Raw genomic sequence first — 25,816 nt, forward strand, 5'->3', positions numbered from 1 at the left:
GATAGCCTGTGGCTAGGAATTATATGGTTAGTGTTTTATTTTTTACTTTGGAGACCATGCATGCTGCTGTGTGGAGGATGTCCTTGAGGGGTATAGTTTTGGGTCTGGGAAGACTTCCTATCAGAACATTGTCTTTGTCAAGGTGGGAGAGCACGAGGGTTTAGACTGCTGCCCTGCCTTTTGTGAGTGGGATGGATTGATTTATTCTTCTTAAGAAGTGGAGGTGGGAGAATGCATATTTCTTCAGTTTGGCAACTTGTTTAGTCATTTTGAAGTTTGGGTAATTGGTGAACCCCAGCGATTTGTACCAGTGATGGGGAGATGCTTGTTTGAGTACCTCTCATGCAGGTCTTTATCCTAGTAGCATGTATGCTTTCAGGGAGGACACCTCCAATGTCACATGCTCCCACTGAGGTGCATCTTTCAGAAGAGGCGAAGGAAAGCCATTCTCTGCTGAGATAAAAGCATATGGTTTCAATAATGTAAGCAAATGGTAATTTGAATGATTCGTTGTGTATCTTCCCCTAACTGTGTGTCTCTGTCATACATCTGGTCGGAGGCATTTAGGTGGCCATTTAAACTATAGACTTGAATGTATTCATCAGTTGTTTGCGTAGCCCGAACCTCATGGAGATTCTGTTGGACTGTTGTGGATTAGCTGCGCTGTGTAGCAGCACCACCACCCATCTCAGTGAGTAGCAGAATTCTCTTTTCTGTGGGAAGTATTGTGACTTAAAGGCTAACCTGACCACATTCTTCTTAAAATAAGCTTTCTCATCCAAAACCTTTGTTAAATTGTTTACCGCTCTCATCTGAGTTCTGTTATCAGGGTTGCCTATTACCAAGTGTGATGATACAGTCTGGGATTTTAAATTAGGATATAGGTTGGTGATTAGATACATTAGAGTACACACAACAGGCTAATCACATTGAATTGTGCTTCAAAGTCTAGTCTTGTTGGTCCTTAGTAATATTTGGGGCTCAGACTTGCCTGTCTTGCCTTAGTTCAAGCCCAGAGCTAACTTATTTTACTGCCTGTGCTCTTCTAGAGCTGTAAGTCTTTCAACATTCCTGCCCTTATTTGTTAGGAAACGTAGCATGGGGCCTTGCCCTGTTTGTGGCCTTCTTATCAGGTAGGTGTGTTTGTCTGGTTTCTCCCATTGACACCTTCTTTGTCTTTCCAAGGTTCTCTGGGAATGAGCTGGAGATGTCTATAAGTTTCACTCCAGGTTAAATCATTAAGCAGATTCAGCACACATTGCATACCTTATTAAAAGTTTTGTGTGTTTTTCAATTCCCTGTGAAAAGTAAAATACTTTTATTTTATCTGATCAGGTTCATATACCTTAGTGTAATAGATAATTGCCTCACTCAAATCCCCAATTCGTTCTGGTCTTCTGTTTGTTCTAACATCCCGGGTGTGTAACATCGTGTGTGTGCTAAGTATTTGCAGTAATTCCATTGGAACAACAAAAATAACAATCTGTCTAATTTTTGTACTGCAATCGTGGTTGTTTCTTCTGTATTCCTTGATTCATGTACCTTACCTTCTTTTCTTCCCTTTGTCCAGAGTTCAGTTCAGATTACTTTTGAAGAAAGTCTCCAGCTCCCAGCCACTGCTCGCATCAGTAGTGTCACCTGCACTGATCAGTCAGACTGCAGTATGGTAGGTGGCTGCGGCTTATATTACCTAATTTTGAAAATTTTCATAGTGCAGACAAGTTGTGGCTGAATATTGCAACAATATAGAGAAGTGAAACAAACAAAAACTGTATACAAAGGTGATCATAAATCAGCTGTAAAAGCAAAGAGCCATGGTAAATAGTCATGTGTATGGGGGGTGGACCTGTAGATCCATTTACAAATGGGTAGCACATGCCCATGTGATGTTGCCTCATCATATGATGGCTATCATTATATGATAGCGAGTCTGACCATGTAATAATGTGAGATATCACATGAAGTAAAAGTGGGTTATGCAGCAAGTGTGAAAGTACAAAATTGAGAAAAACGAAATAGGGCACAAGAATAATGAGGTATAGTGGTAGGCAAGCTTTCGTGCAGTGAGGTAGGTGACCTCAAAATGTAAAAAGACTATGGGCCTGATTACAACTTTGGAGGAGGTGTTAATCCGTCCCAAATGTGACGGATATACCACCAGCCGTATTACGAGTTCCATAGGATATAATGGACTCGTAATACGGCTGGTGGTAAATCCGTCACTTTACCGTCACTTTTGGGATGGATTAACACCTCCTCCAAAGTTGTAATCAGGCCCTATATTTGGTGGGGTGTTGTGCGAGCCCTGGTCCCCCTTAATGAGAGCTGAGGTTTTTTTCAAGGTTTTCCCAGAAGAAGATGAGCTAGAGGGTATGTGGTGGTTTGACTGGACTTACTGTTTTTCTGAGTACAGGATGGACATTCCAGAGGTAAGGCAAATGGGGTTTGGGGATCCAGCTGTTGATGAATTCTTTTTTTGGGCAGAAACTAATTTGAAACATCTTCATGTGGCTCCTCCTGTCCCAGTGGAATCTGTATACATTTTTTGTGTCATAACATCTCTACCAGACTAACAGAAATGTCATAAAAAGTACAATAGCATGATGGGCAGATTGAATGTGTGACTCAAACTGAAGTGGTTGATTGAGGTGTTGTATAGCACTGTTGTTATATGTCAAAGATCGAAAGATCACTCATACAAGAACATATAGCATACAAGATACATAGCATATTTTCACATTAGACATATTTACATTTAATATATCTTCTGCAGCCTTAGTTACTCTTGATTTCTTATCAGATGAGGTAGCCCTTCAAGATAGTTTTTTACTGAGTGAAGAGCAAACATGGATATCAAGATGTGGTGAGCTCCAGTGAAAAGAAAGTACAGGAATCAGAACCTGTATGATACTCAGTGGTTTGGGCGAGGCCAGGAGTTTTTAGTTAGCACATTGTAGGTTGTTGATGTGGATGTAACAGGCCAGAATGTCAGCAAGCAGTGTAGAGGATATTCTATAGACCACTTTAACTTTAACTAATTTGTAGATTACTGTCTTTTTTACAGACTGCCAGTTTGTTTAATGTTGAATGGCTGTGGTGTGTGTATACTTGGATGGTAGAATAGGGCCCTTGTAGCAAATTTAAGAACTTTGTCCAGTGTTGAGAAGGAAAAGGGAGGAGACCTACAGACAGGCTATACTGTATCCTAGTTTACTAAGTATATGTGTATTAATTATTGGTTTTATTGCTTTAGTTGTATGGAATGAGAGACATGTGGATATTTTACATGGGCTGCAAGTAGACATTCTGCATAGGGTTAGTCCTAATGCCATGCCGCAGTGCCAATTGTAGTAGAAGAAGATTCCCTAGGCATTGAATTGATAACTGGTACTCCTATTTCTAGGACACTAGTAAAAAGTTCATATGTCAAGAGACATGTGGATAGAAGTAGGTGGAGAGATGGATGGAGCTGAAAAGGTAAAATAGAAAATCCATCTTTTGGAAGAGTTCAGCATGAGAGATTAAAGAACCATCTAGTGACACTGATAAAAGACGATGGCAGTTTATAGATACATTGTTATAGGTATGTGGCAAAATTAGGAAAGGAGAATAGTGCCTTTGTAGCAAATTTAAAACATTTGTCCAATGGTAAGAAGGAATATAGATGAGAACTACAGACAGGCTATACTGTATCATACTTTACTAAGTATAGGTGTATTAATTATTGGTTTAGATGTATGGAACGGTGAACATGTAGATATTTTACAAGGTAAATACGTATACATTCTGCAGATGTTTAGTCTCTAATGTCATGCTGCAGTGTCAATTGTAGTAGCAGACAATTTAATGGTCATTGAAGAGATAACTTATTTTCCTAGTTCTAGGACATGAGGAAAAAGTTAATATGTCAAGAGAGATGTGGATAGAAGTAGGTGGAGAGGTGGATGGCGCGGAAAAGGTAAAATAGAGAACCTGTGTTTTGGAAAAGTTCAGCAGGAGAGATTAAAGAATGACTTAGGGCCACTAATAAAAGATGATGGCAGTCTATAGATACATTATCAGAGGTATGTGGCAAAATTAGGAAAGGAGAGGTGCACCTGTGTATCATACTCAGTCAAACTAGGAGAAATGTTACCATGGAAAAACAGAAGATTATCAAAGACTGATACTAGTGAGATACAAGCTGGTGGGGAGGGTGGAGGAGTTATCTTGGATTCCCAAGCTACTGAAAAAACAAACCTGGCAGGTATAAGTAGAACCATTGTTGGGCAGAGCCCATGATGCCATTACTTTGGAGAGAGTAGAGTAATGTGGGAGTAATGAGCTGCAGAGATCTGGGGATAGGAGAACAAATGATAGGTGATAGTTGCAAGAGTTCTTTACCTTTGATAATGCAAGAGTAGATCTGAAACATTGACCGCAGCAGGGAGTGATTGATTAAATAAAAAAGTTAAGCAAAAAGAGAACCTGAGAGGAAGACTCAAAGGTTTAGTAGTTTGTGGGCTCATATGGGGTCTGTTGAAGTGATAAAAAGCATGTGGTGCAGAGGTTGCTGTGTATTGCATTCAGGGGAGCAGGACTAGAGTCACAAGAATGTGTTTTTTTGTGATGGGGAGGAGAATACTGACCATAATATGTGTTAGGCCACGGCCAGAAAGGGGATCAATATGAGGATGAGAGAAGGTTGGCTTGTTATAAAATGAGTATGACTTCATGAGCATTTCCATGTTTCTGTGTGGGAGGAGTGAGATTTAAGTCACAAATGATCCGTCTGTGGTTGGGAGAACAATGTATTCTGTAGTTGAATATGCACCAAGATTTAAATTGAAATCATTAAATGCATTGAAGAGAAAGGATGGCTCAAATTAGTCAATGACTTTGTTGAAGTCTCCAAAGAAGGAACACATGGTGACTTTTGGGCAATATAGTGTATATGTTTTGAAAGGGTTGATAGCTGAATTGGAGTGAACAGCCCAGCAAGAAGAATAGATAGCTGCATAAGAGGAGGGAGGTATTTGGATTTTGTTAGTATATGTTAGAAATTGGGTTTCTGGTTGGCTAGGGTATGCACCTAAGCCAGGCAGAACCCACACACTCTAGTCAGGGCAAGGGAGTTGCATGTTCAAGATAATCCCTGCTCACTCCCTTGGTAGCTTGGCTCGAGCAGTCAGGTATAACCTGGAGGCAATGTGTAAAGCATTTGCACAGCACATGCCACATACGTGATGCAATATATACTCCACAAAGTGAACACAACACTGAGCTGTGTAAAAAATAAACTGTATTGCACAAAACATAATTAGACCAACATTACATGTCAGTAATATCCTGCTACATTAGCAGTTGTCAGAATGTTACACAGGTTACTAATACTCTGCAAAAATAAGCAGTAGGCACATTAGAACACACAGGTACTCAGGGTTCTGCAACATAAGCAGTAGTCAAGAATTACATCAAAGAAATGAACTTGTAATGGATATATAATAAATGCCTATAAAAAGAGCATCATAAAAACCTATGGCAAGTCATAAAACACATAGTGGCATGTCATGCCCATAAAAGGAACATCAGCCTATATAGGTCACACCATAAAAACAGGATAGCATAACAATTCCAGTCAATCCATAATAGGAACATAAGAATGATGTTATATCTTTGAAAAAGTACCTGTTTTAGGATGAAGAAGGCACCTCCAGTGCCAGGAAGAACGAAATGGGGTCCCGGCGCTCCGTGCGTTCCTCTGGGGGCCACTTCGATGATGGGGGAGGGAGGGGCTCCACACACCCCATCTGGTTTTATAACGGGCCTCTCTTAGGGCCTGCGATCTCTACCCCCCAGGGCTTCAATGGACCTCCAAGAAAGGGGGTGGGGGGTCACAACAATGAAACAATGAACCCAAAAGAACAAGTGGGCCACAGTGGGGTCCACTCGCTTCGCGTGGGGGCACACAACCAAAACGGGAGGACTGCACTGGGCGGGGGGGGAGCCTCAAGTGAGGTTTCCATCCAGTCCGCATCCTCCTGGGGCTCCGATGGGGCAGGGGGAGCCTCCGATGAGGCTTTCTTCCAGTCTGCCCGTCGTCAGCAGCAGAAGCAAGGGACTCTGGTGGGAGCCTCCGATGAGGCTCCCTTCCACGCCCGACGTCCTCTGCTCCCACTCAGCCCGCCAGGGCCGTGGCGGTGTGCAGGCACCAAAGTAGGTGACTGCTTGTGCCCCGGGTGCGATCCTTAGAGCGCGCTTCACCCTTTGGGCACCATAGGAGTCCGCTCGCTCATCTTTTTATTTCGCAAAGCCTGGCTGCGGCAGTGAGATCAGAAAAGCGCTTACGAGTGCTGGGGGCAACTAAAATGAGCCTAGGTTGCGGCAGTGAATATCCTTTATGGCAATTGCACTTAGATGCGCAGGGGGGGCCAGAGAAGCGCTTTCCAAGCGCTATAAATATGAAGAGACTGCACTCCACGTATTTTTGGATGGTTTTAGGGATCATGGGCCATAGCACCCTGCCCCTGGAGACAGAAGAGGGGAGGGAAGTACAGGGCTAGCAGGCCCAACAACAGGCCAGCACAAGGGATGTAGATGGTGGCAGTTCCTCCTAGTGACCAGGCAGGTCACAGGTCAGCACAGCAGCAGCAGTCCAAGGTGGGTCCTGTGTCCAGTTCCAGAAGAGTCTCTGGAGTCCCAAGAATGTCTAAATTGTGGGGAAAACCCCCTGTACTTATACTCCGTTTACAGTGTGTTTCACAAAGAGAGGGGAGAGGAGGTTCCAACCAGTTACAATTGGTTCTGGGAGTGCCCCCTCTCTCCTCCATCACAGGTTCCAAACATCAGTTGGGGGTAAATACCCTATTGTGTGAGGCCAGGGCACAGCCTTTACAAATGCAGGTGTGCCCGTCTCTCCCTTCTCTCAGCCCAGGAAGACTATTCAGTATTTAGATGCACCTCTGTGACACCTCCACCCTCCCTACGTATAGGCTGTCTGAAAATTATGTACAAAGCCCAACTGTCACTCTTCCAAGACGTGGATTGGAGTCAAGGTGCAAAACACCAGAGTCATAAGCACAGAGAAATGCTCACTTTCTAGAAATGGCATTTCTGTAATGATAATAAAAAAATCCACACACACCAGTTAGCAGCATTTCTCATTACCATTACAACCATACTAAACATACCTACGCTACCTCTCATAAATCAGACAATACCCCCTACACATAAACAAGGCATTTCCAATACAATCCTATGAGAAGGCAGCACTCACAACAGTGAGAAACCAAGTAGGCTGTGTGTCACTTCCAGGACAGGCCGTGCAAGCAGACTCATGTCCTCCCTTCTACATACACAGCACCCTGCCCATATGGCTAGCTAGGGCCTACCTTAGGGGTGACTTACATGTAGTAAAAGGGAGTTCTGGGCCTGGCAAGTAAATTTAGATGCTAGGTCCCTGTGACAGAAAGGTGCACACACAGGTCCTGTGCTAGCAGGCCTGAGACAGGTTTGAAAGGCTACTCCAGTGGGTGGCGCAAGCAGCATTGCAGGCCCACTAGTAGCATTTAATTTACAAGCCCGGGTATAGAGATACCACTTTACAAGGGGCTTTTAGGTAAATTAAATATGCCAATTTGGTGTAAGCCAATCATACCAAGTTTACAAGGGAAGGCATATGCACTTTAGCACTGATTAACAGTGGTAAAGTGCCCAGAGTCATAACGTCAACCAAAATGGTCAGAAAAATAAGAAGGAAAAGCCAAAACGTTTGGGGAATGACCCTGTAAAAGGGCCAGGTCCAACAGGATAATTCTGATTTCCTGCCTTTGCAGTTGATTTGTGGTAAGTGAACAAAGTTGACATGGTTGGCGTCAAAATTGCTAATGTGGCAGAGTTGTTGGGGGTTAATCTAAGTCTGAGTGATGGCTTTGAAGTGTTGTGTGGGGTTTGAGTCTTCAGAATGATTGGTGATCTTTCAGATAGGCCGAGTGCTTGAAAAGTAGCGGTAGGCTTTAACGTAATTTGTAGTTGATATAAATATATTCAGAGGTCAGTTTAGCGTTTAGTCTGGGCAAATACATATGGTGGTGAGTGCATGGTATTGGAGGGTAGCTGTGGCATGTGAAGCAATATACAATGAAGGGCAGGTGGGTTGGGAAGTAATAGGTAATATGTAGCAGTGCATCATGAGACTTTATATACATACCCTCATTTTTTTGGATTTGCAAGACATAGGATCAGTAGAATAGATCTGATCGATGGAATTATTATTTTGAACTGTGGTGTTTAAAGTGTTAGCGTTTTAAGATGCTTAGGTTAAAAGTAATCAAACAGTATTGTGAATTACAAGCATGCTGACTTGATTGTTGACTTGAATATGAGACTAACCTAATTATTGGGGTGTACAGTGATTAAAAACAGAGCATGAGGATTTTAATCACATCCAGGAGCCAGTGTATTTTGTTCTTATAGTTGACAGCCGTGCATACTTGGCATGCCCAACTCTAACCCTTGCCATTACAATACAAATAACATATCTCTTTCACTCTTCTTACTTCAGCTCACCATTTTACCGCGTCCCTTTCTTGTAATGTATTCCAGCATCTATGTGTACCTGCCTTTGCCCTCACTTTATCTCATCTGTGTTCCTCACTTTTTTCAGTGCACAGCTCTCTACCCTAGCACACTGCACATGTCATTTACGACTTCAACTTTGTCTTTACCTACCTCTTCATTGCTACCTCATGTACCCCATTTCTCAGTGTACACCCATTGCCTTTCTACAGTTCCTTCTACCAATCTCCAACTCTCTCTAGCTCTCTACCTCGCTCTTACCATTAGCTGCATCTCTTTCTCTTTCTACCTCTTCCTCTTTCTACCTCTCTCTCCGCCTTTCTAAGTACCTCACCTTTCTCTCCTTCCCTTACATCTCCCCCATCCCATCTATTTCTCTACCTCATCTCTCTGCCTTATCTCTATTTAAGCTTTTTCAGCATTCATTTTACCTCAATATCCTCCTCCTTTCTCTCACACCCTTCCATTTCTCTTAATCAATAAAGCCAGAGGTTACTGTCTTGCGAGAAGTGTACACAGAAAAAGGAGTGAAGGGATAAGGCAGAGGAAGATACTTTGGATGGAATGGTGAAAGTTGTTAAGGAGAAATATTTGTAATTGTGAATACCGGGTAATTAAATTTATAATTCAGCTGCAATGTGCAAATGTCTTCTTTTAATATTTTTCACAGGTCCACTAATTATCCCTCAATCACCTTCACCTTTCTTCTACCATGGGAAGAATGGGCTATTTAGATACTGAATTCAATTAAGTTACTGGTGCGAGACAAAATAACTAGATCCAATTGAAAAAAGAAAGAATGGCTTTATTAACAGTTGTTCAAGTCTTCTTTGGGTTTTGCTTGGCTGGTAGATGCCAGGCAGTTTATGGTTAGTTTTAACTGTTTTGATTGCCCCGTTTTGCTTGTATTTCAGTATTTTTGTCATCATGAGAGCTTAAATGAGTTGAAAATATGTTTATACATTAAAAGTTGTTCCAAGCAGAGCACTCCAAATGTATCTTGCCCTGCGCTCAAAAAATCCTGAACATGGCACTGCAGGTGTGTGGAATTTAATAAAATATCTACTTGTCAATTGGACAGGTTGCTTCTTAAATCTACTTGTCCTGTGAAAATATCTAATGGCCCCTTTGGCGCCATGTAGTGCAGCGACAAATTATGGCAGCAATCTCATTATGTAAGAGCTCTGAAATGCCAGGGCTACTACTATAGTAGTGCTTAAATACTTGCAATTTCAATTCCTACTATATCGATTTCCTTATTTTGCCACCTTTCTGCAGATCTACATACTGGGATTGGAGAAAGCAGTGAGCAACAGTTCCAGGGCTGGAATGCCTATGAGTCTGCAAACCTACTAACTTGCAAGTTTTATGATTTTCAGCAGCTCTCTAATCTGTTCCCATATTTAGAAAGGTTGGACATTTACTCCTGACAATGCCAGAAGTGGACGTTCTTTCAGGATTAGGAAAAAAGTGGTTGGAGGGAAAGTAAACTTGTAAACGCTCAATAGATTTTCACATGAGCAAAATCTACACATGCATATTTGCTCGTGCTAAAATACAGTTCACAAATATTTTCTAGGAGTACGATTTCCTGGTATACTTCTGTAAGTTCTTGTGAATTCATGAAAGCCACTAATTCAAAGATACATACCATGGGTGCACATTAGTTAATTTCTTTGAAAATAGGGTCCCTATTTAGGGCTGGGGTTAACAAAGACATTTTGTTTTTATTACACTTCTATTTCTCTGTCTATGGCTGGCTGTGAGTGATTGCATTCAGCTCTTCCACAAGGAGCATATTAGCACACAAAGTAGTTTTGTTCAGTGCCAGGAACTACTATGGCAATCAGTGGCATAAAAAAACTGGAAGGGGCCCCCTGCAAATAACATGGAGGCCCCTGCTACCAGACTTACTCAGGGCAGGTGCTATGATGAGGGGGCCCCCTGAAGGGGGCTGCAGGGGCCTTTGTTACACCACTGGTGGCAATGTGTGCTTTTAGAGACCAAAAACTTGTTTTTCGTTTTGCCAGTGTTTGTTACAATGGTGAGGGCCTAGCAGCTCCCACAACAATATAGTTTTACAAAAGCCATGTAAAAACAAAACAGACATTGACGAAACCAAAAGACTCACAAAAAATGTTGAATCGGTTGGCTTTGTCATTGCTTGTTCATTTTCACCCCCCCATAATCTTGTTTAAAATGGTTACACTTCTTTTCCATTAGGAATATTTTTGGGAAATACTAGCATTTTACTAAATGATGCTGCAAAGAAATAGCACCTAAAAGTTCATAGTAGCAAAATGTTTTTTTCCTACTTGCATTTTTTCTGAACATTTTATTTTGAAAGCAAAAAATCATCACTTTTGCTTACAAGCTTTTGCCAATGTTTGCATCTAATCAGAGAGCATTCTGGGAGCAATATGTTTAGCCTCATATTGTTAAACATTTCAAACACGTGTGTACGCTCTTCTTCCTTTTTTTTTTTTTTTTTTACTGGAAGCACTGTCAGTATTGCAGTGTGACCTTAAAATGTTTATTTACAGCGCACACCATAATACTGAAGGCTTTTCATTAATGACCCATAAATACAAGTTCGACGGCATTAACATAAGAACACACATAAGACCTCAACTGCAGGCAGTTCCCTTCCCTGTAAACTGGCAACCAAAGGGTTTGTGCTGCAGGGGGTTGGGCCTACTTGCCCCAAGAACAAAATAAACATGAAAACTTGTTACCCTTTACCCTAAACAGTATGTCCTGGGCGATAGTAATTCCACATCCCTGCCTCTGTTCCTGGTTACTTCCACCCCCCATTGATGTGGAAGGTTTGTGGTAAGGGTCTGTATGGTTGCTAAAGGATACTACATCTCTCCTCCGGTATTTTTTGAGTGTGGGTGTTGAAAGGGTGGTGTTTTAAACTGGTTACTTTCCTTTTCTCTTGCGGTGTGGTAGTGTTGGACAGGCAATGTTAAATGTTGGTTTCTTTCAAACTCTCCTCCGTTTGTGTAGAATTTATCTCATTAGTGGTGTTGTATGGGCACTGTAAGGTTTTGGACACTTTTATCGTCCTCTGCTGTGCAATGTTCTGTGAGGAAGTTGCTCTGGAGGGATCCTAAGGTGTTAACTACGTTTTTCTTTGCTTGGTGTGGAATGTTTGTTGTTGGTGGTATGAGAGTGCTTAAAGGTGTTGGGTACTTTTTTTCCTCTTTTATTGTGGAACATTTTGAACGCGTTTTGGTTAATTCTTTCCTCCAGTGTGGAATGTTTCTTGGTGGAGGTGTTGCACAGATATTGTACAACTCTGGTTACTTTCATCATCATCTCCTTTTCTGCAAAATTTTGCCATTTGGGCGTTTTCTTTTTTTTTAATGCTAGTGCATTTTTTCCTTCTTGCTGACATATCTTACCAGCAGGTTGGGAGGTGATGTAGGGATGCTTAGCGATGTAAATTATATATATGCGTTCATTCTCCTCTGCTGCAGGTCCTACGCTGCGAGATTATTGCTGAAGCCGTGACATTCCTCGTGTCAGTCACACAGCAGTCACCAGCTGCTGTTTCCATGGATACATATCAAGTCACACTTACTCTCTTGCAAACTCAGGTAATGACTTGCATAATGGCAGGGTGAAGCATGGGTGGGTTGTGGGATGCAGATGAAAATTATTCTGTGTGGTACTGAGATGTAGCGATAAAGGTCTTTGAGGATCAGATATAAAACGATTTTATCTGCTTCACGAATATAACCTGATCTTGTGAAAGCATAGTGAGGTCAGTGCACTGAAATGATGCCAGCTAAGGATTGCCCAGTGTGCCATATAAAAGAATACCCTGTACACTAATAGGTTGCTGCTCAATGCAATGTACAGTGTTTCACCCAACAAATGCACACCTTAACGTGGTGGCAGGTCTGCCAGAATTCTGGAGGGAAGCTTAGATGGCACTTACTTTGCCAGCACATAGTAGGAACTACAGATGTGATGCTCTTCATTGTAGAAAATGAGTCAAGTAAGAGAAACCTCTGAATCTTACAGACAAGGGTGTTCCAGCTTAGCGATTCCAAACAAAGGAATCAAGCTGAAATATACTATTGATGTTTCTGCTTTATCAATCTTGTGGGCTCTGACTGCGCCTCAGAAGAGCAAAACGTTGGATGCTACAATTTTGTCAGCTACATGACGGGAATATTTAAATCCCATATGTAGGCAATACTGCTTGTTGATTGCCCTACCTGAGGAGACTATATTGTTGAATTGCTAATATTGGCCAGAGGCAGACAATAGTGCTGGATGGGCTGCATGGCACAAAGTATACAATAGTCTAGTTTCACCCACATGCCAGAAGTGGACAAAGTGTTGGAGAGGCTTCATAATTTGAGATATACAATACAGGGAGTGCAGAATTATTAGGCAAGTTGTATTTTTGAGAATTAATTTTATTATTGAACAACAACCATGTTCTCAATGAACCCAAAAAACTCATTAATATCAAAACTGAATATTTTTGGAAGTAGTTTTTAGTTTGTTTTTAGTGTTAGCTATGTTAGGGGGATATCTTTGTGTGCAGGTGACTATCACTGTGCATAATTATTAGGCAACTTAACAAAAAAAAATATATACCCATTTCAATTATTTATCATTACCAGTGAAACCAATATAACATCTCAACATTCACAAATATACATTTCTGACATTCAAAAACAAAACAAAAACAAATCAGTGACCAATATAGCCACCTTTCTTTGCAAGGACACTCAAAAGCCTGCCATCCATGGATTCTGTCAGTGTTTTGATCTGTTCACCATCAACATTGCGTGCAGCAGCAACCACAGCCTCCCAGACACTGTTCAGAGAGGTGTACTGTTTTCCCTCCTTGTAAATCTCACATTTGATGATGGACCACAGGTTCTCAATGGGGTTCAGATCAGGTGAACAAGGAGGCCATGTCATTAGATTTCCTTCTTTTATACCCTTTCTTGCCAGCCACGCTGTGGAGTACTTGGACGCGTGTGATGGAGCATTGTCCTGCATGAAAATCATGTTTATCTTGAAGGATGCAGACTTCTTCCTGTACCACTGCTTGAAGAAGGTGTCTTCCAGGAACTGGCAGTAGGACTGGGAGTTGAGCTTGACTCCATCCTCAACCCGAAAAGGCCCCACAAGCTCATCTTTGATGATACCAGCCCAAACCAGTACTCCACCTCCACCTTGCTGGCGTCTGAGTCGGACTGGAGCTCTCTGCCCTTTACCAATCCAGCAACGGGCCCATCCATCTGGCCCATCAAGACTCACTCTCATTTCATCAGTCCATAAAACCTTAGAAAAATCAGTCTTGAGATATTTCTTGGCCCAGTCTTGACGTTTCAGCTTGTGTGTCTTGTTCAGTGGTGGTCGTCTTTCAGCCTTTCTTACCTTGGCCATGTCTCTGAGTATTGCACACCTTGTGCTTTTGGGCACTCCAGTGATGTTGCAGCTCTGAAATATGGCCAAACTGGTGGCAAGTGGCATCGTGGCAGCTGCACGCTTGACTTTTCTCAGTTCATGGGCAGTTATTTTGCGCCTTGGTTTTTCCACACGCTTCTTGCGACCCTGTTGACTATTTTGAATGAAACGCTTGATTGTTCCATGATCACGCTTCAGAAGCTTTGCAATTTCAAGAGTGCTGCATCCCTCTGCAAGATATCTCACTATTTTTGACTTTTCTGAGCCTGTCAAGTCCTTCTTTTGACCCATTTTGCCAAAGGAAAGGAAGTTGCCTAATAATTATGCACACCTGATATAGGGTGTTGATGTCATTAGACCACACCCCTTCTCATTACAGAGATGCACATCACCTAATATGCTTAATTGGTAGTAGGCTTTCGAGCCTATACAGCTTGGAGTAAGACAACATGCATAAAGAGGATGATGTGGTCAAAATACTCATTTGCCTAATAATTCTGCACTCCCTGTATTGTTGTATCACCTACATGGTCCATATGTAGACAATACTCTTGTATTAGCTTTGCGGTCCAGAAATAGAGTACTGCTGTGTAGGCTCGATATAGACACTACTGTTGTAGTGGCCTCATGCAGTGAACTAAATAAGGATGTTGTATTAGCCATATAGCCTGATGGTACAATACTGTTGTATCAGGCACATTGTCCGATGCAGACAATACTATTACACTGGCCATTTAGCTAGATGTAGATAATACTGTTGTATCATTGGTGGCATGGCCCAGATTTGTGCAATGTTGTTATATCTACCGCATTACCCTTGTAGGCATAACCAGTATATCAGCCACTGGTCCAATGTAGACAGTATAATAGTGTTGCATCCTGTAGGAAAGTGCCCCTTTTGGCACGGCCACCCCCATCTTTTGCTCACCCTCACTTTTTGTTTAGTGGTACTGAGGTTTTTCATTTGAGGTGCACTGGGCCCCTGCCACACAGGTTCCCAGTGCAAGTGCTCTTTCCCTTAAACAATGTAAAACGTGCACAATTGGCACACACTCTTGTACCTCTATAACACCCTAGTACATGCGGCCCCATTGACCTTTACATGCGGCCCCCTGGGCAACAGGAGTACAGGGTTGTTCACTCGATTCAGCTCTAACTATGTAATAAAGATCATAAATAGAGAGGCAATCATTTATTTTAATGTTAACCGGTGTTAAGTAAAGGATGTAACCAGGGAGTCCTCAGCTTCACTTTAGAAGCACGTTCATTTTTAAAGACATCTTGCAGCTAAAGTGTAAAAATATAAGTCACTTCAAAATTCAAAAAGTGTGTTAAGTTATCATGCAGTCCATTTCACCTAAGAATAATTTATTGTATCAGTGCAATGAGAAGTATCCATTTAAATATGATAGTTTTCAAACATTAATTTTGAATCATTCCTTTTTACCCCTACCTTGACAAATACGCCAATAGGAAATTAAACAAGCAAGTCAGATGTTATGTGCACTTTTTGAGTGGCCTGGGTTCCTATTATACATGAACAACATTATAGTTTATTAAATTAAACACAGGAGCAACTTTGTACGGTGCAGACCCTGATTTCGATGAACTCATATGTGATAATAAAGAAAAAGGAGGGGAAGTGAAACTAAGCAATTGCCTAGGTTCAAACAAGTGGGAAAATTGGGGAAGCCAACATTAATCCAAGGTTTTCTGGTTTTATATTGCTCAATTTAACCACTAGATGTATATCCTTCGCCTACTGATATTTAACTGCCAATACTCCCAACCCTCTCGCCCAATCTCCATTCCGCTGGCATCGATGCTGCCCTCGGGCACATCACAGACCAAACATTTTGGCCCCTGGGAAAAGGTTTGTGAGTATCCATGCCCTAGTGTTAAAACATTATATAAAAAAGTCACAATTTTTCTAAACATCGGTCTAGCGTTATTCTTGAGTGTGTGCCTCATTTATTGACCTTGTGTGCTCAACACATGCTTACACTACCCTTTGATAAGCCTAACTGCTTGTCCACATTACCACAGAAGAGAGCTTTTGGGATTATTACTGTACCACTGTAAACCAATAAGGGTCACCTTTGTTATCTGCATAGTGTACCCCTACATTTGATACACTACGTAGATAGCCAGCTTCCTACACATACACTAAATGGCACAGATACAGGCACTCATTATGTATCTACTAGTGGATTGTGACCAGCCCTCAGCGAGACAAAGCGTGGATGCAATACTACTGAATTTTTTACTCAACAAGTTAAATCTCATTCATTCATAATATGCTGATATCTGTCTCACAAACCCTAGTCAGTCATTAGAAAGGAAAAAAAAAAAAAATTATTGTCACTGTTTAGGGAGAGGTCTCGTATGCTAGGGGCATGAGTCCTTGGTTGACCACCTGCTGTCTGAGTTTGCACATCACTTCTCTTGTGATCATCTCTTCATGTGATTAAAGGTTAGATAAATAGTTAGGTACTGATCGCCACCTTGCCCATCTTTGTTGCTCGTGTCCATGCTTACAATTTCGTTATTATTTCTAACCTCACACTGTACATGGTCAGGTTGAAAACAGAGTGAAAACAAGCTTTGTACCAAGGGAACTGCGTGCTCTTCTCCTGCAACCAACTGCATACTTACAAATGTGCTTCTTTACCAGTCCTTGTCTTTTGAAGTTGAAATTGAAATGTGGAGTTTCAAGGGCAAACATGGGAATCACATAAGCAGAGGCATAGGAATAATACCATAATTTGAATAATCTAATTTCACCAAACACACTTCACCAATAGAAAACCTGTTAACCACTCTTAAGCATTAGTGCAAGAAAGAACGGTATAAGGGGCTTTTCAAAGTTATTTTGAGTGTTTCACTTTACATGAGCATGCCCATATCATTGTGTGTTCATTGTTTGCATTGAGGTGGAGTGTAAAGGACAAAAGCTACTACTGCACTCCTTCTGTATTGACTCTCCTCATTCCTAGTTGGAGATCTGCCTGGAAGAAGCACTGAATGAAGGTCTGCTAGTGACCTGGAACTTCTATGACCGGCCAGACCTCACCTTGTCCATAGTTCCAAGGCTACAGATTCGCGAGGTGAGTGGGAGTGGCCTTCTGTGGGGGTAGACTTATTGTGGTGGAGGAGGATCAACTTACACTAGTAACAATGACAGTGCAGTGGGACAGTCGGCAGACGGAGCCCTGGTAAAGTTGGAAGTGAACAGAAACTGTGCTTCGGGTGGTGAAGAAGCAGTGGACACAGCTGGGTTGGCGGGGAGGGGATGGAAGCAATGGGCACAGCAGGGTTGGCTGTAATTGGATGGAAGTAGTCTGGTGGGCAAACAGATGGAGGACTATCTCAGCGGGGCAGGCTTGTAGAGAGGACAGTGTGCAAACTCTATACTGTGGGACTCAATCGGGGCCATTTAAGGTGAGATATACATGGTGTAGGACTACTCTTTTGAAAGTATTATCAATCCAGTTCAATTTTATTGATTAATTGAAATCCTCAAAATGGGGTCAAAACATATAATTAAATGCATTTACATATTTGAACATTTAAAACATTTGAGTAACAAAGAAGTCCTTAAACTTATGTTCAAAAAACTTTTCAAAAGTTAAATAAACGATAATAATCCATTGTGTTTGTATGAGAGTTAATGTTTAATAAACCATCTTTAGCTGTGCAGATTTTGGCAGAGATGAAGATAGGGTGAAAACATTTACTTTGTGCCATTTTTAACACTGGACAACAGACCTTGTAAAGTTCTGACTCCCTTCTTTGCAAAGTGACCATACACAATATGCTCGATTTAGACTAGACCATCTCCCTACTGTAATGTTTAAAGACAGTTCTGCTGCACTACAGAGTCTTTGAATTGTATGTTTGCCTGTCTTCACACACTTTCGGTTGAGCAAGTGTTCTTATCCGTATCAGTCCCCTCTTTCGCTCCCTCTTTCTTCCTGCGACAAAAGCCGAACTTGGAAGATATTAATCTTGCTTGGAAGTCTCTGATCCTTGCGACAAACCCAGGCATCTGAAGTAAGATCCCTCCATGTATCTATAAATTGCGCCAAATGTCCCCTCAAACATTTTTTGTGAAGAGAGAGTCAGACTCACTGTGGAAATTGGTGAAAGGGATTCCACCTCAGGCGCTGTTGCAAGAACCTTTCCGTAGTTGACGTCCTCTGGTTGGGTAGAAATTCCCAGAGCGAGAGTGGTCCTGCCATTGGCCCCTCTGCGAGGGCTGGCCTGTTCCATAGGCAAAAGAATGGGCATGGCTGCAACCGGCCCCAATGAAAACCCGAGGGTTGAAGATCCTTCCAATCGAGGACTAGTCTTTGTCCAGCGAATTGAATGTGGATACAAAATTCCTAAGCTTCTTGATGAAGGGGTCGCCAAAAAGACCTTCCTGCACCACCTGTCTGGCCTCTAAGGTTTCTAGATCCTCCAGCTTGGGGTACTTTTTTATGAGAAGGGATCTGTGCTTCTCAGTAGAGATGGTGCAGTTGGCGTTGCCTAAATATTATGGCACGCTGGCCCCAACCGGACAGAACCTCTGGAGAAATCAAAGCTCCAGAAGATTTTGCATCATCCGCCATGTCCAGAATTTTAGTTAAGGGGCCAGATACATCCAGGAGTTTATCCTGGCACGTCTGTTTAAGGGGCATGCACATTCTAGCGGCAGGAGGACCCTTGCGTGCCCCACCATGAGGGAAAACCTTACCACAATAGTATGCTAAAGCGGCCGCAATAGGAGCAGCAAGCTTTCCCGCAGCTAGTGATGCAAAGAAGGAGATTGCTTTAGCTGTGGAGAAAAAGGTTAAGCAGTCAAAATCTGCACAAGTATAAAGCAGCAAAGGCTAAGGGGCTGGCGTCCTGATACCTATCTTCACCAAGGCTGCGAGCTGCTAATAAAAAGGAGAGGAAGAGGGGACTGATATAGAAAAAGGACACATGTTGGATCCCCATTGGATGGACTTTCACCTTCATGTTCCTTAAGGGTTATGGGACAAGACGTTTTGGTTAATGTTGGTTGTTCTAACATGGCCTCTACAAAATAAACGAAGAAAGATAAAGTCTAAGGCCGTCATTATGAACTTGGCTAGTTTAACTGAAATTCATTGTGTCTAACATTCACAATACTCATCTAATATTCAACTATAGAGAGTCTCCATTGGCTATAGTCTTATTTTTGTGTGATAACTGTCCCTTCAAAACCCCTTCACAATAAAAGGAATCAGCCCAAATTAATAGAGATTTATTTTGTTTTTTAACATGATTGTTGTCTTTGGTCTGATAAAGCAACAGTTGAATGTTTTGATTTGCAAAATGTGTGCTGGCTATTCTTAAATTGTTAGCACAACTTAGAGTCTACTTTGGAATGGTCAGTAAAGGAAGCAGTATGCCATATGAATAAACTTTGCTTGGAGAATAGATGATTGGCCTTATTCAGTTGTTTTTCTTCCATGTAAATTGTTTCCAGCGTTCTGTTTGGGACAGGTCATTTTGCCAGCCAGGCACTAGGGTTATCCTCCTAAAACATCATATTACTGGCCTGTGGCCATGGATGGACAAATCGGGAGCATGCTTAAGATTTTCACATAGATAAATAAAAGTAACAAAGTTCAGATTTTGAAGTTATTAAGCATGGAAGAATCAAAATGATGCAGATGTGGTTTGACCTGGGTTGGTATTGGCATCATTATTAGTGCCGCCCTGATTTGTCTTCTGTTGTCTATTTATAGTCACTGTGTCAATGATAGGTTTTAGCTTTTGTTCATCCTGGCAGTGTAGTAGGTTTTCAGGACTAGTTACAATTAAAAAAACACAATTCCATTTTTACACTGAATAATGGAATGAAAGGTCGAGCTGATGTTTAACCAATTTCATGATAATTTTATTTCCTAATGGTTGTCCAAGTGGTGCATTCCTTGACCCTATAGCTCAAGTGGTGCTCATCCCAAAGAGTCCACCCCACTCATGTTAAATTAGATAAAAGTTATTTTTGTTGTGGGATTCACTGACTCTCTGACTAGGTTTTTGCGGTGTGGCCAACAAGGTGACAGGAGTTTGCAGGTCACAAACCCTTAAAAAATGCAACAAACAAATACATGGCCAGCCATATGCCCGAGGCCAAACCAACTGTGAACGGCTGAAACCATGTGGAGGGGGTAGGGTATACTTTGATAGAAATTGGATATAGTGTATAATCAAAACCCTGAAATGTACTGGAACAACTAAAAGCTGAAGTAAAATTATGTTTAGCTTTGGATTTAAAAACCTTGCTGTATGTTAAAAAAATCGCTGAAAAACCACAGTTAAAATGTAGTTCTGGTTACAAATGTAAAAAAAAAACAATGAAATTCGCAGGTTATGATTAGGACCCCAGTCGCTGACTCGCACAACAACTCCAACACCAAACAGTGCTTATAACCTCACATTATTTATTCCTCTAAGTAACAACACCTAAAAGCACAACATAATGAATTAACAATGAATGGTCAAATAAATAAATAATAGTACATTCATTGTCATCTTTTTCATAATGTGAAGGGTAAATCTAAGACGCAAAGTCATCTCAAATAAAATTGAGGATTTCAGTGGTTTCATCATCTAATCGCTGTGAAAGCTTCCTAAAGGGTGTGTGGACTTAAAGTATTTCAACAATTTACACATGTGCCCAATTTTCTATCACCAATCAAGTGATAACGTTCATGACCTTTGCCCACATGATGGTCACCTAGCATGTTTCACAAGTCACTCACATTTGGTGGATGTTACCCTCTTTTTACTGATATTCACTCACCTTACAAACACAATGTTGCTATAGACTTTAATAGGGTCACCACCTTTTCAAACCTTGAACACCCTCCAAAAAAAAGAGTTGATACTCGAGTTACCTAATCAGGGAACCCTTTTACTTCACATGACACACAATTTTAATTCAAGAGGTTGAGAGGTATGTATTTGACATTGGTAAGACACCTTCTGCCAGGCATTATGGACTACCCGCCATCACTTGGTAAAATATACTATCGACATTCATGAGCATAATGACATACATCCTTAGAGGCATTCATATAACCCCAGTGTTACTTAAACCACCTCTAAGGTTCTCTCCTCTATCCCCTACATTCTTCAAAAATCTGCAATGCCTCAGAATCTTCAGTGACATTCTGGAAATAAACATCCAGGTTATAAATGTCTTTGTTACATACAATGTGTCTATATCACTGCATTACAACTACTTGTATGGGTACATGCCCAGACTTCCACTGGTGGATAATATATTGACAACAGAAGCTTTGGCTTTTCTCCCAGAAATTTTTCCACAGACTTTTTGTTCAAGTCACAACATACTTTAAAACATGACTGTGCAACTCATATCAGGTACTCTTGGCCTTTACCTTGTTCTTCATGGAGTCCTACTTACGCTCCAAACTTTGCTGGTTTGTAAATGGCACACCATATAACTTTCAGCATGTACAATCTCACTTGCCTCTATAGCGTACCATATTTCCTTTCGGTGCATCCACATGTGCCTTTTCAAATAATGTAAGGGCTTACGGAGTAATGTGAATAGCAGTATCATGGATGATGTCATTTGGGATGTCACCAGTGATGATATCAATGATGTCATCTAACATGCCATGAGTGATATAATATGTGTGATCCTAAGCAATGTTTGACTGGGTGGCAAGTTATAGTTAGTTTGCGTAGATGGGGTGGGCACAGTACCTGAACTCTGGACAGGTGCGGTGTTCAGCCCCCTTCTGCCCACAGCCCTGCACCCAATGCCCACAAGTGTAAGACAGTGATTTATTAAATTGGAAATATATGAGACCATCTCAAGTAATGTCTGCAACTTTTCGTCTACTGGAAACTAAGTACCCGTTTTGCTTTTGCTCTCTTACTTGAGATCCTGATTTTAGATTTTCCCACTTTATGCAGTGTCTTCCTTCTCACTGACTGGCCATTTTGTTTCCTTGAAGCAAAACAACGATGGCAAGGCTGATCTCTCCACCATCCAGGACTTGATCAGGGACATTCTGATTGGAACGCAGCCAGCAATGATGGTGAACCTCAAAGCCTGTGGCAGTAGTATGGTACGTTAGTGTCTCTATACATTTCTTTTATCCTCTAACCCATTTTAGGTTAATCAATTCCAAAAAAAAGAAATAGCCGCAGGCCAGACTTTAATTTCCAACTAGGAAATTAATAGCCGCTCTTTATTCTGTTAACTGGTACAAGGGGCTTTCACCCAACATATGATTAACACTCAATTTTTATATCACACTTCGTATTACAATCTTTTAGTTTTGACATAAATGGCTATTACTGTTATCTAAATGTTTCTTCTGTGGCTATCTCACAGCTTGCGTGGAGAGGGTAGAGTTCACTTTGAGCTGTCACTTGGAAATTCAGCAAATATGTGTTATTGTTAGGCTGTAGTCTCATACATTGTAGGTGTGTGTTGGTGCACTTTTGCAGCATTTGGGTACAGTGATTGGGCCCCTGATGTCCAGAAATAGTGTTTTTTGGGACCCACTAAGAGTCAGGTTATGACTTTTATACCTCTGATTTAGCCTGGATACCTTTTTGTATTTCTTTTGCTAATAGACTTCCAGTGCCCAAATTCAACAAGGCTCTCAGTCAACAAGCTTGACTCCTGGAGCAACTAGACTGCTTCTTCGACAGCTGCGCGTCCAGAACTTGACCCTTGCAGAGAAGAGAGGTGAGTGCCAGACCAGAGCTTAGCACGTTCTCTTTAGATTGAGGACTCTGGTATCACTCACAAATTGCAAACATCAGACGTGTCTTGAATTATTGAAGCAAATTCTGTTTTCCTTCAAGTAGATAAGGCGAATCTGGAGGTATATTATATAGCTACACATTTACAACATGCTGCAAAATGGTGTGTGGAAGTAGGCATTTGCTGGCCAGTGGGGAGGGAATCTTTGGAAGTACTTCTAATGAGCGGGGTTATCTATCTAAACACTGTCCTCATGCAGTGCCTCAGACAGCTTCTGAATGGGAATTGGTGCTCAAGAGGATTTTTAGACGCCACCCTTTTTCTAATCATTGGAGATATGGTGGTTACAGTTGTTCAAAAACATAAGTAAGAATATACCCAGAGTAAACTAGAGAGCTGGAAAGCTGTTGTACACTCGTAGATCTTTACCCAAGAGATGAGTTTATCCTTTTTATGGAGGTAGAGGAGGTATTTGGTTTTAAACAAGGACAGTTCCTGCACCATGTGAAGTTGGCAAGGGAGTCCACAGAGACCTGGTCAGAGTTCCCAGGTGCACTGGCCACATATGCCACCCTGACACCATTGCTGGAACTGGACAGTGTTGTAAAATAATCTCCCACATTTATAAAGCCCTAAAACAAGATACATGGGGAAAATTCATTGGTAGCCACACGTATGGGATGCAGAATTAGACGTACTACTAAGTGACACTGAACGGAAGACTTCTTGTGCCAAAGTACAAGAGGTGCTAAGCAATGCACATTTTAAGTACATGTACTTTGTTACCTATATCATAGTTATTTAATTCCTGTGAATTTAAATAAGATATACCAAAATAAGTCTTCTGCATGCCCAAGATGTGAAGAACGTATGGCCACTCTTTAGTAGGTGCCTTGGTCTTGTGTGAAATTAATTGACTATTAGGGGTAGTTAAGAGCTAGATCAGAGTTCTTCAAACTTTTTTAGGCTGAGGCCCCCCCCCCCCCATGTAAACTTTTGTAGACGTCTAGACCCTCTTCGCCCCCGACACACCACCGCGCCCCCACCCCTCCCACCACCCGAAAACAAAAAATGCTGAAAACTGGTGCCCTGCATCAACAACAGCCATTCCCATCTGCAGAGTCCAGGTCGTATGTAGAAAATAATATGAAACAAAGAAAGAGTGCTTAGTAAACTGAAGTTTTTGCAGTACCTGTGGCTAAGTAGTGACAGATGCGTATTGCAAAGTTCAAATGAAATGTTTCCAAGAAAAAGTTTGCACAAAAAATTACAATCATGCTTTATTTTCCACACAAAACACTAAATTTGGTTTGGAACAATAAAAACACTAACTATATCTGTCAGACAGACATGTAACAGATAGTTGCAGACTCATAAATTATATTTAGGCAACTGGATCAGTATGATTATTGAACAAAAGAAACAGCAGAGGGTGGTGACCCGAAGGGCCAGACTTGCAGCAAGTTTTTACTAAACAAGTTTGTAATGTGTCTGTTTCATAGAGACAACAGCAAAGAAACCTGAATGCTCACAATTTTTTAAATATTTTTTTGCAGTTTTATATAGCTTAAACACAATCCAAAGGTAGTGGAGCACTTTTAGGAGCACCTTTTACAGTACACAAGTACCCATTCATTTTTTGTCAGCACAGGGAGATTAAGTGATTTGCCCAGAATCACAGGATGTTATGCTGACGGTGAGACCTGAACCTGGTTCTCCAGCTCCAAAGTTGGCAGCTCTAGTTGTTATGCTAGTACCTTTCCTCAGACAAGATACCAGGGAAAGAAGTCCAGCACAGCATGCTTTCTGACATAAGTGGAAAATCTGTGATTGTGTGGAGAGTGACCAGGTGTCACCAGTAGGAGGCTATCCACAATTTGCCAGGAAGGCCTCGGGGACACCTACCTCAGACACATACATGATAGAAATGATTCAAGCAGATATTTACTCTTCTTCTCTAACATCTAGTCATTCCACATTAAACATAATTGTCTTATAAAGAAAATCACCTTCCATAGATTAACAAATAGCTGCACAGTAAAGCATGTATATCTGCCCTACGGAAGAAGTGATGGCATATTTCATAATATTTGTTATATCAGGCAGTGACGTTAATCACGGTCAAATTCATTTTCCCTAAGCAGGAACATCTTAAGGATTTTGAGGGCCCTGGGCCAAATGTATTTTGGGGCTCCTGTTTGAAACAGATTTTTTATTTCTTATCCAGTATCAGCTGTTTCATGCCGTCTGTGGCGAGGTCACTGGTCTAAATTCTAAATGTGTTTACATCTCATATTCATAAATGTAATGTATGTTTTCAATATTGCAACAAAGCAACAGCTCACTAATATTACTGCAAATAATATCTGTCACACTCCTGTTTCTCATGTGAGGTGCTGTTTTCATCTAATTGAAACCTTTTTATGTATATTGCATGAAACATAAACACATTTGTCTACAAAATGTCTGTAATAGACACTCACACATCACCCACATTAAACATAAATTAAAGGAAAGTGCTATTTAAAACAATCTGTTTAAGGATTATTCAAGGTCATCAGGAGTAGACTGTCTTCAGAACTGAGCTGGGTATATCAAGGGGCCCCCTGAAATGCTGGGGCCCTGGGCCACAGAGCACTTTGCCATTACTTAAAAAGTCTCTGTCCCTAAGTCCCGAGTAAATCAAGTGCTTTGCCCAAGGATTACAGGATGTTGATCAGATGCCAGGACTCGACCGTGCTTCTTTAGAAGGAAAGTTAGCCGCTCTGGCAGTAATGCCATATCCTCTCATTGTCAAAACATTCTACGTTCCCACTAGTAGTGAGACAACAAGGAAAGGACAAATACTTTATATAAAAAAAAAGAAAAAATGTTCTTCTCGCTTACCTGACAGTGAATGGAATCTTCGGAAATGCAGCCCATTTAAAATACTTGCAGTGAAAGTCAGTAGTGGTTAGGTTACAAACCACGGTAACCTTCAAGGGGAAGGCTTCAACAGCATGGCAAAGGGCAGCTACCTGATGTGAAACTCTGCAACCACAAGGCAAAAGGTAG

General features: G+C 41.4%; 1 protein-coding gene across 1 annotated transcript in view; it reads left to right on the plus strand.

Moving 5' to 3' along the window:
• C2CD2L (C2CD2 like) overlaps positions 1 to 25,816 on the plus strand; it is a 121,238-nt gene that overhangs the window by 30,694 nt on the left and 64,728 nt on the right. Inside the window, exons 2-6 of the mRNA XM_069224821.1 lie at positions 1,571 to 1,666; positions 12,039 to 12,158; positions 16,992 to 17,102; positions 22,002 to 22,115; positions 22,630 to 22,744. Of these exons, the coding sequence (XP_069080922.1) occupies positions 1,571 to 1,666; positions 12,039 to 12,158; positions 16,992 to 17,102; positions 22,002 to 22,115; positions 22,630 to 22,744 (556 nt within the window). The remainder of the gene's footprint in view (positions 1 to 1,570; positions 1,667 to 12,038; positions 12,159 to 16,991; positions 17,103 to 22,001; positions 22,116 to 22,629; positions 22,745 to 25,816) is intronic.

The sequence above is a fragment of the Pleurodeles waltl genome, chromosome 3_1 (genome assembly GCF_031143425.1).
Source record: "Pleurodeles waltl isolate 20211129_DDA chromosome 3_1, aPleWal1.hap1.20221129, whole genome shotgun sequence".
NCBI classification, from domain to species: domain Eukaryota; kingdom Metazoa; phylum Chordata; class Amphibia; order Caudata; family Salamandridae; genus Pleurodeles; species Pleurodeles waltl.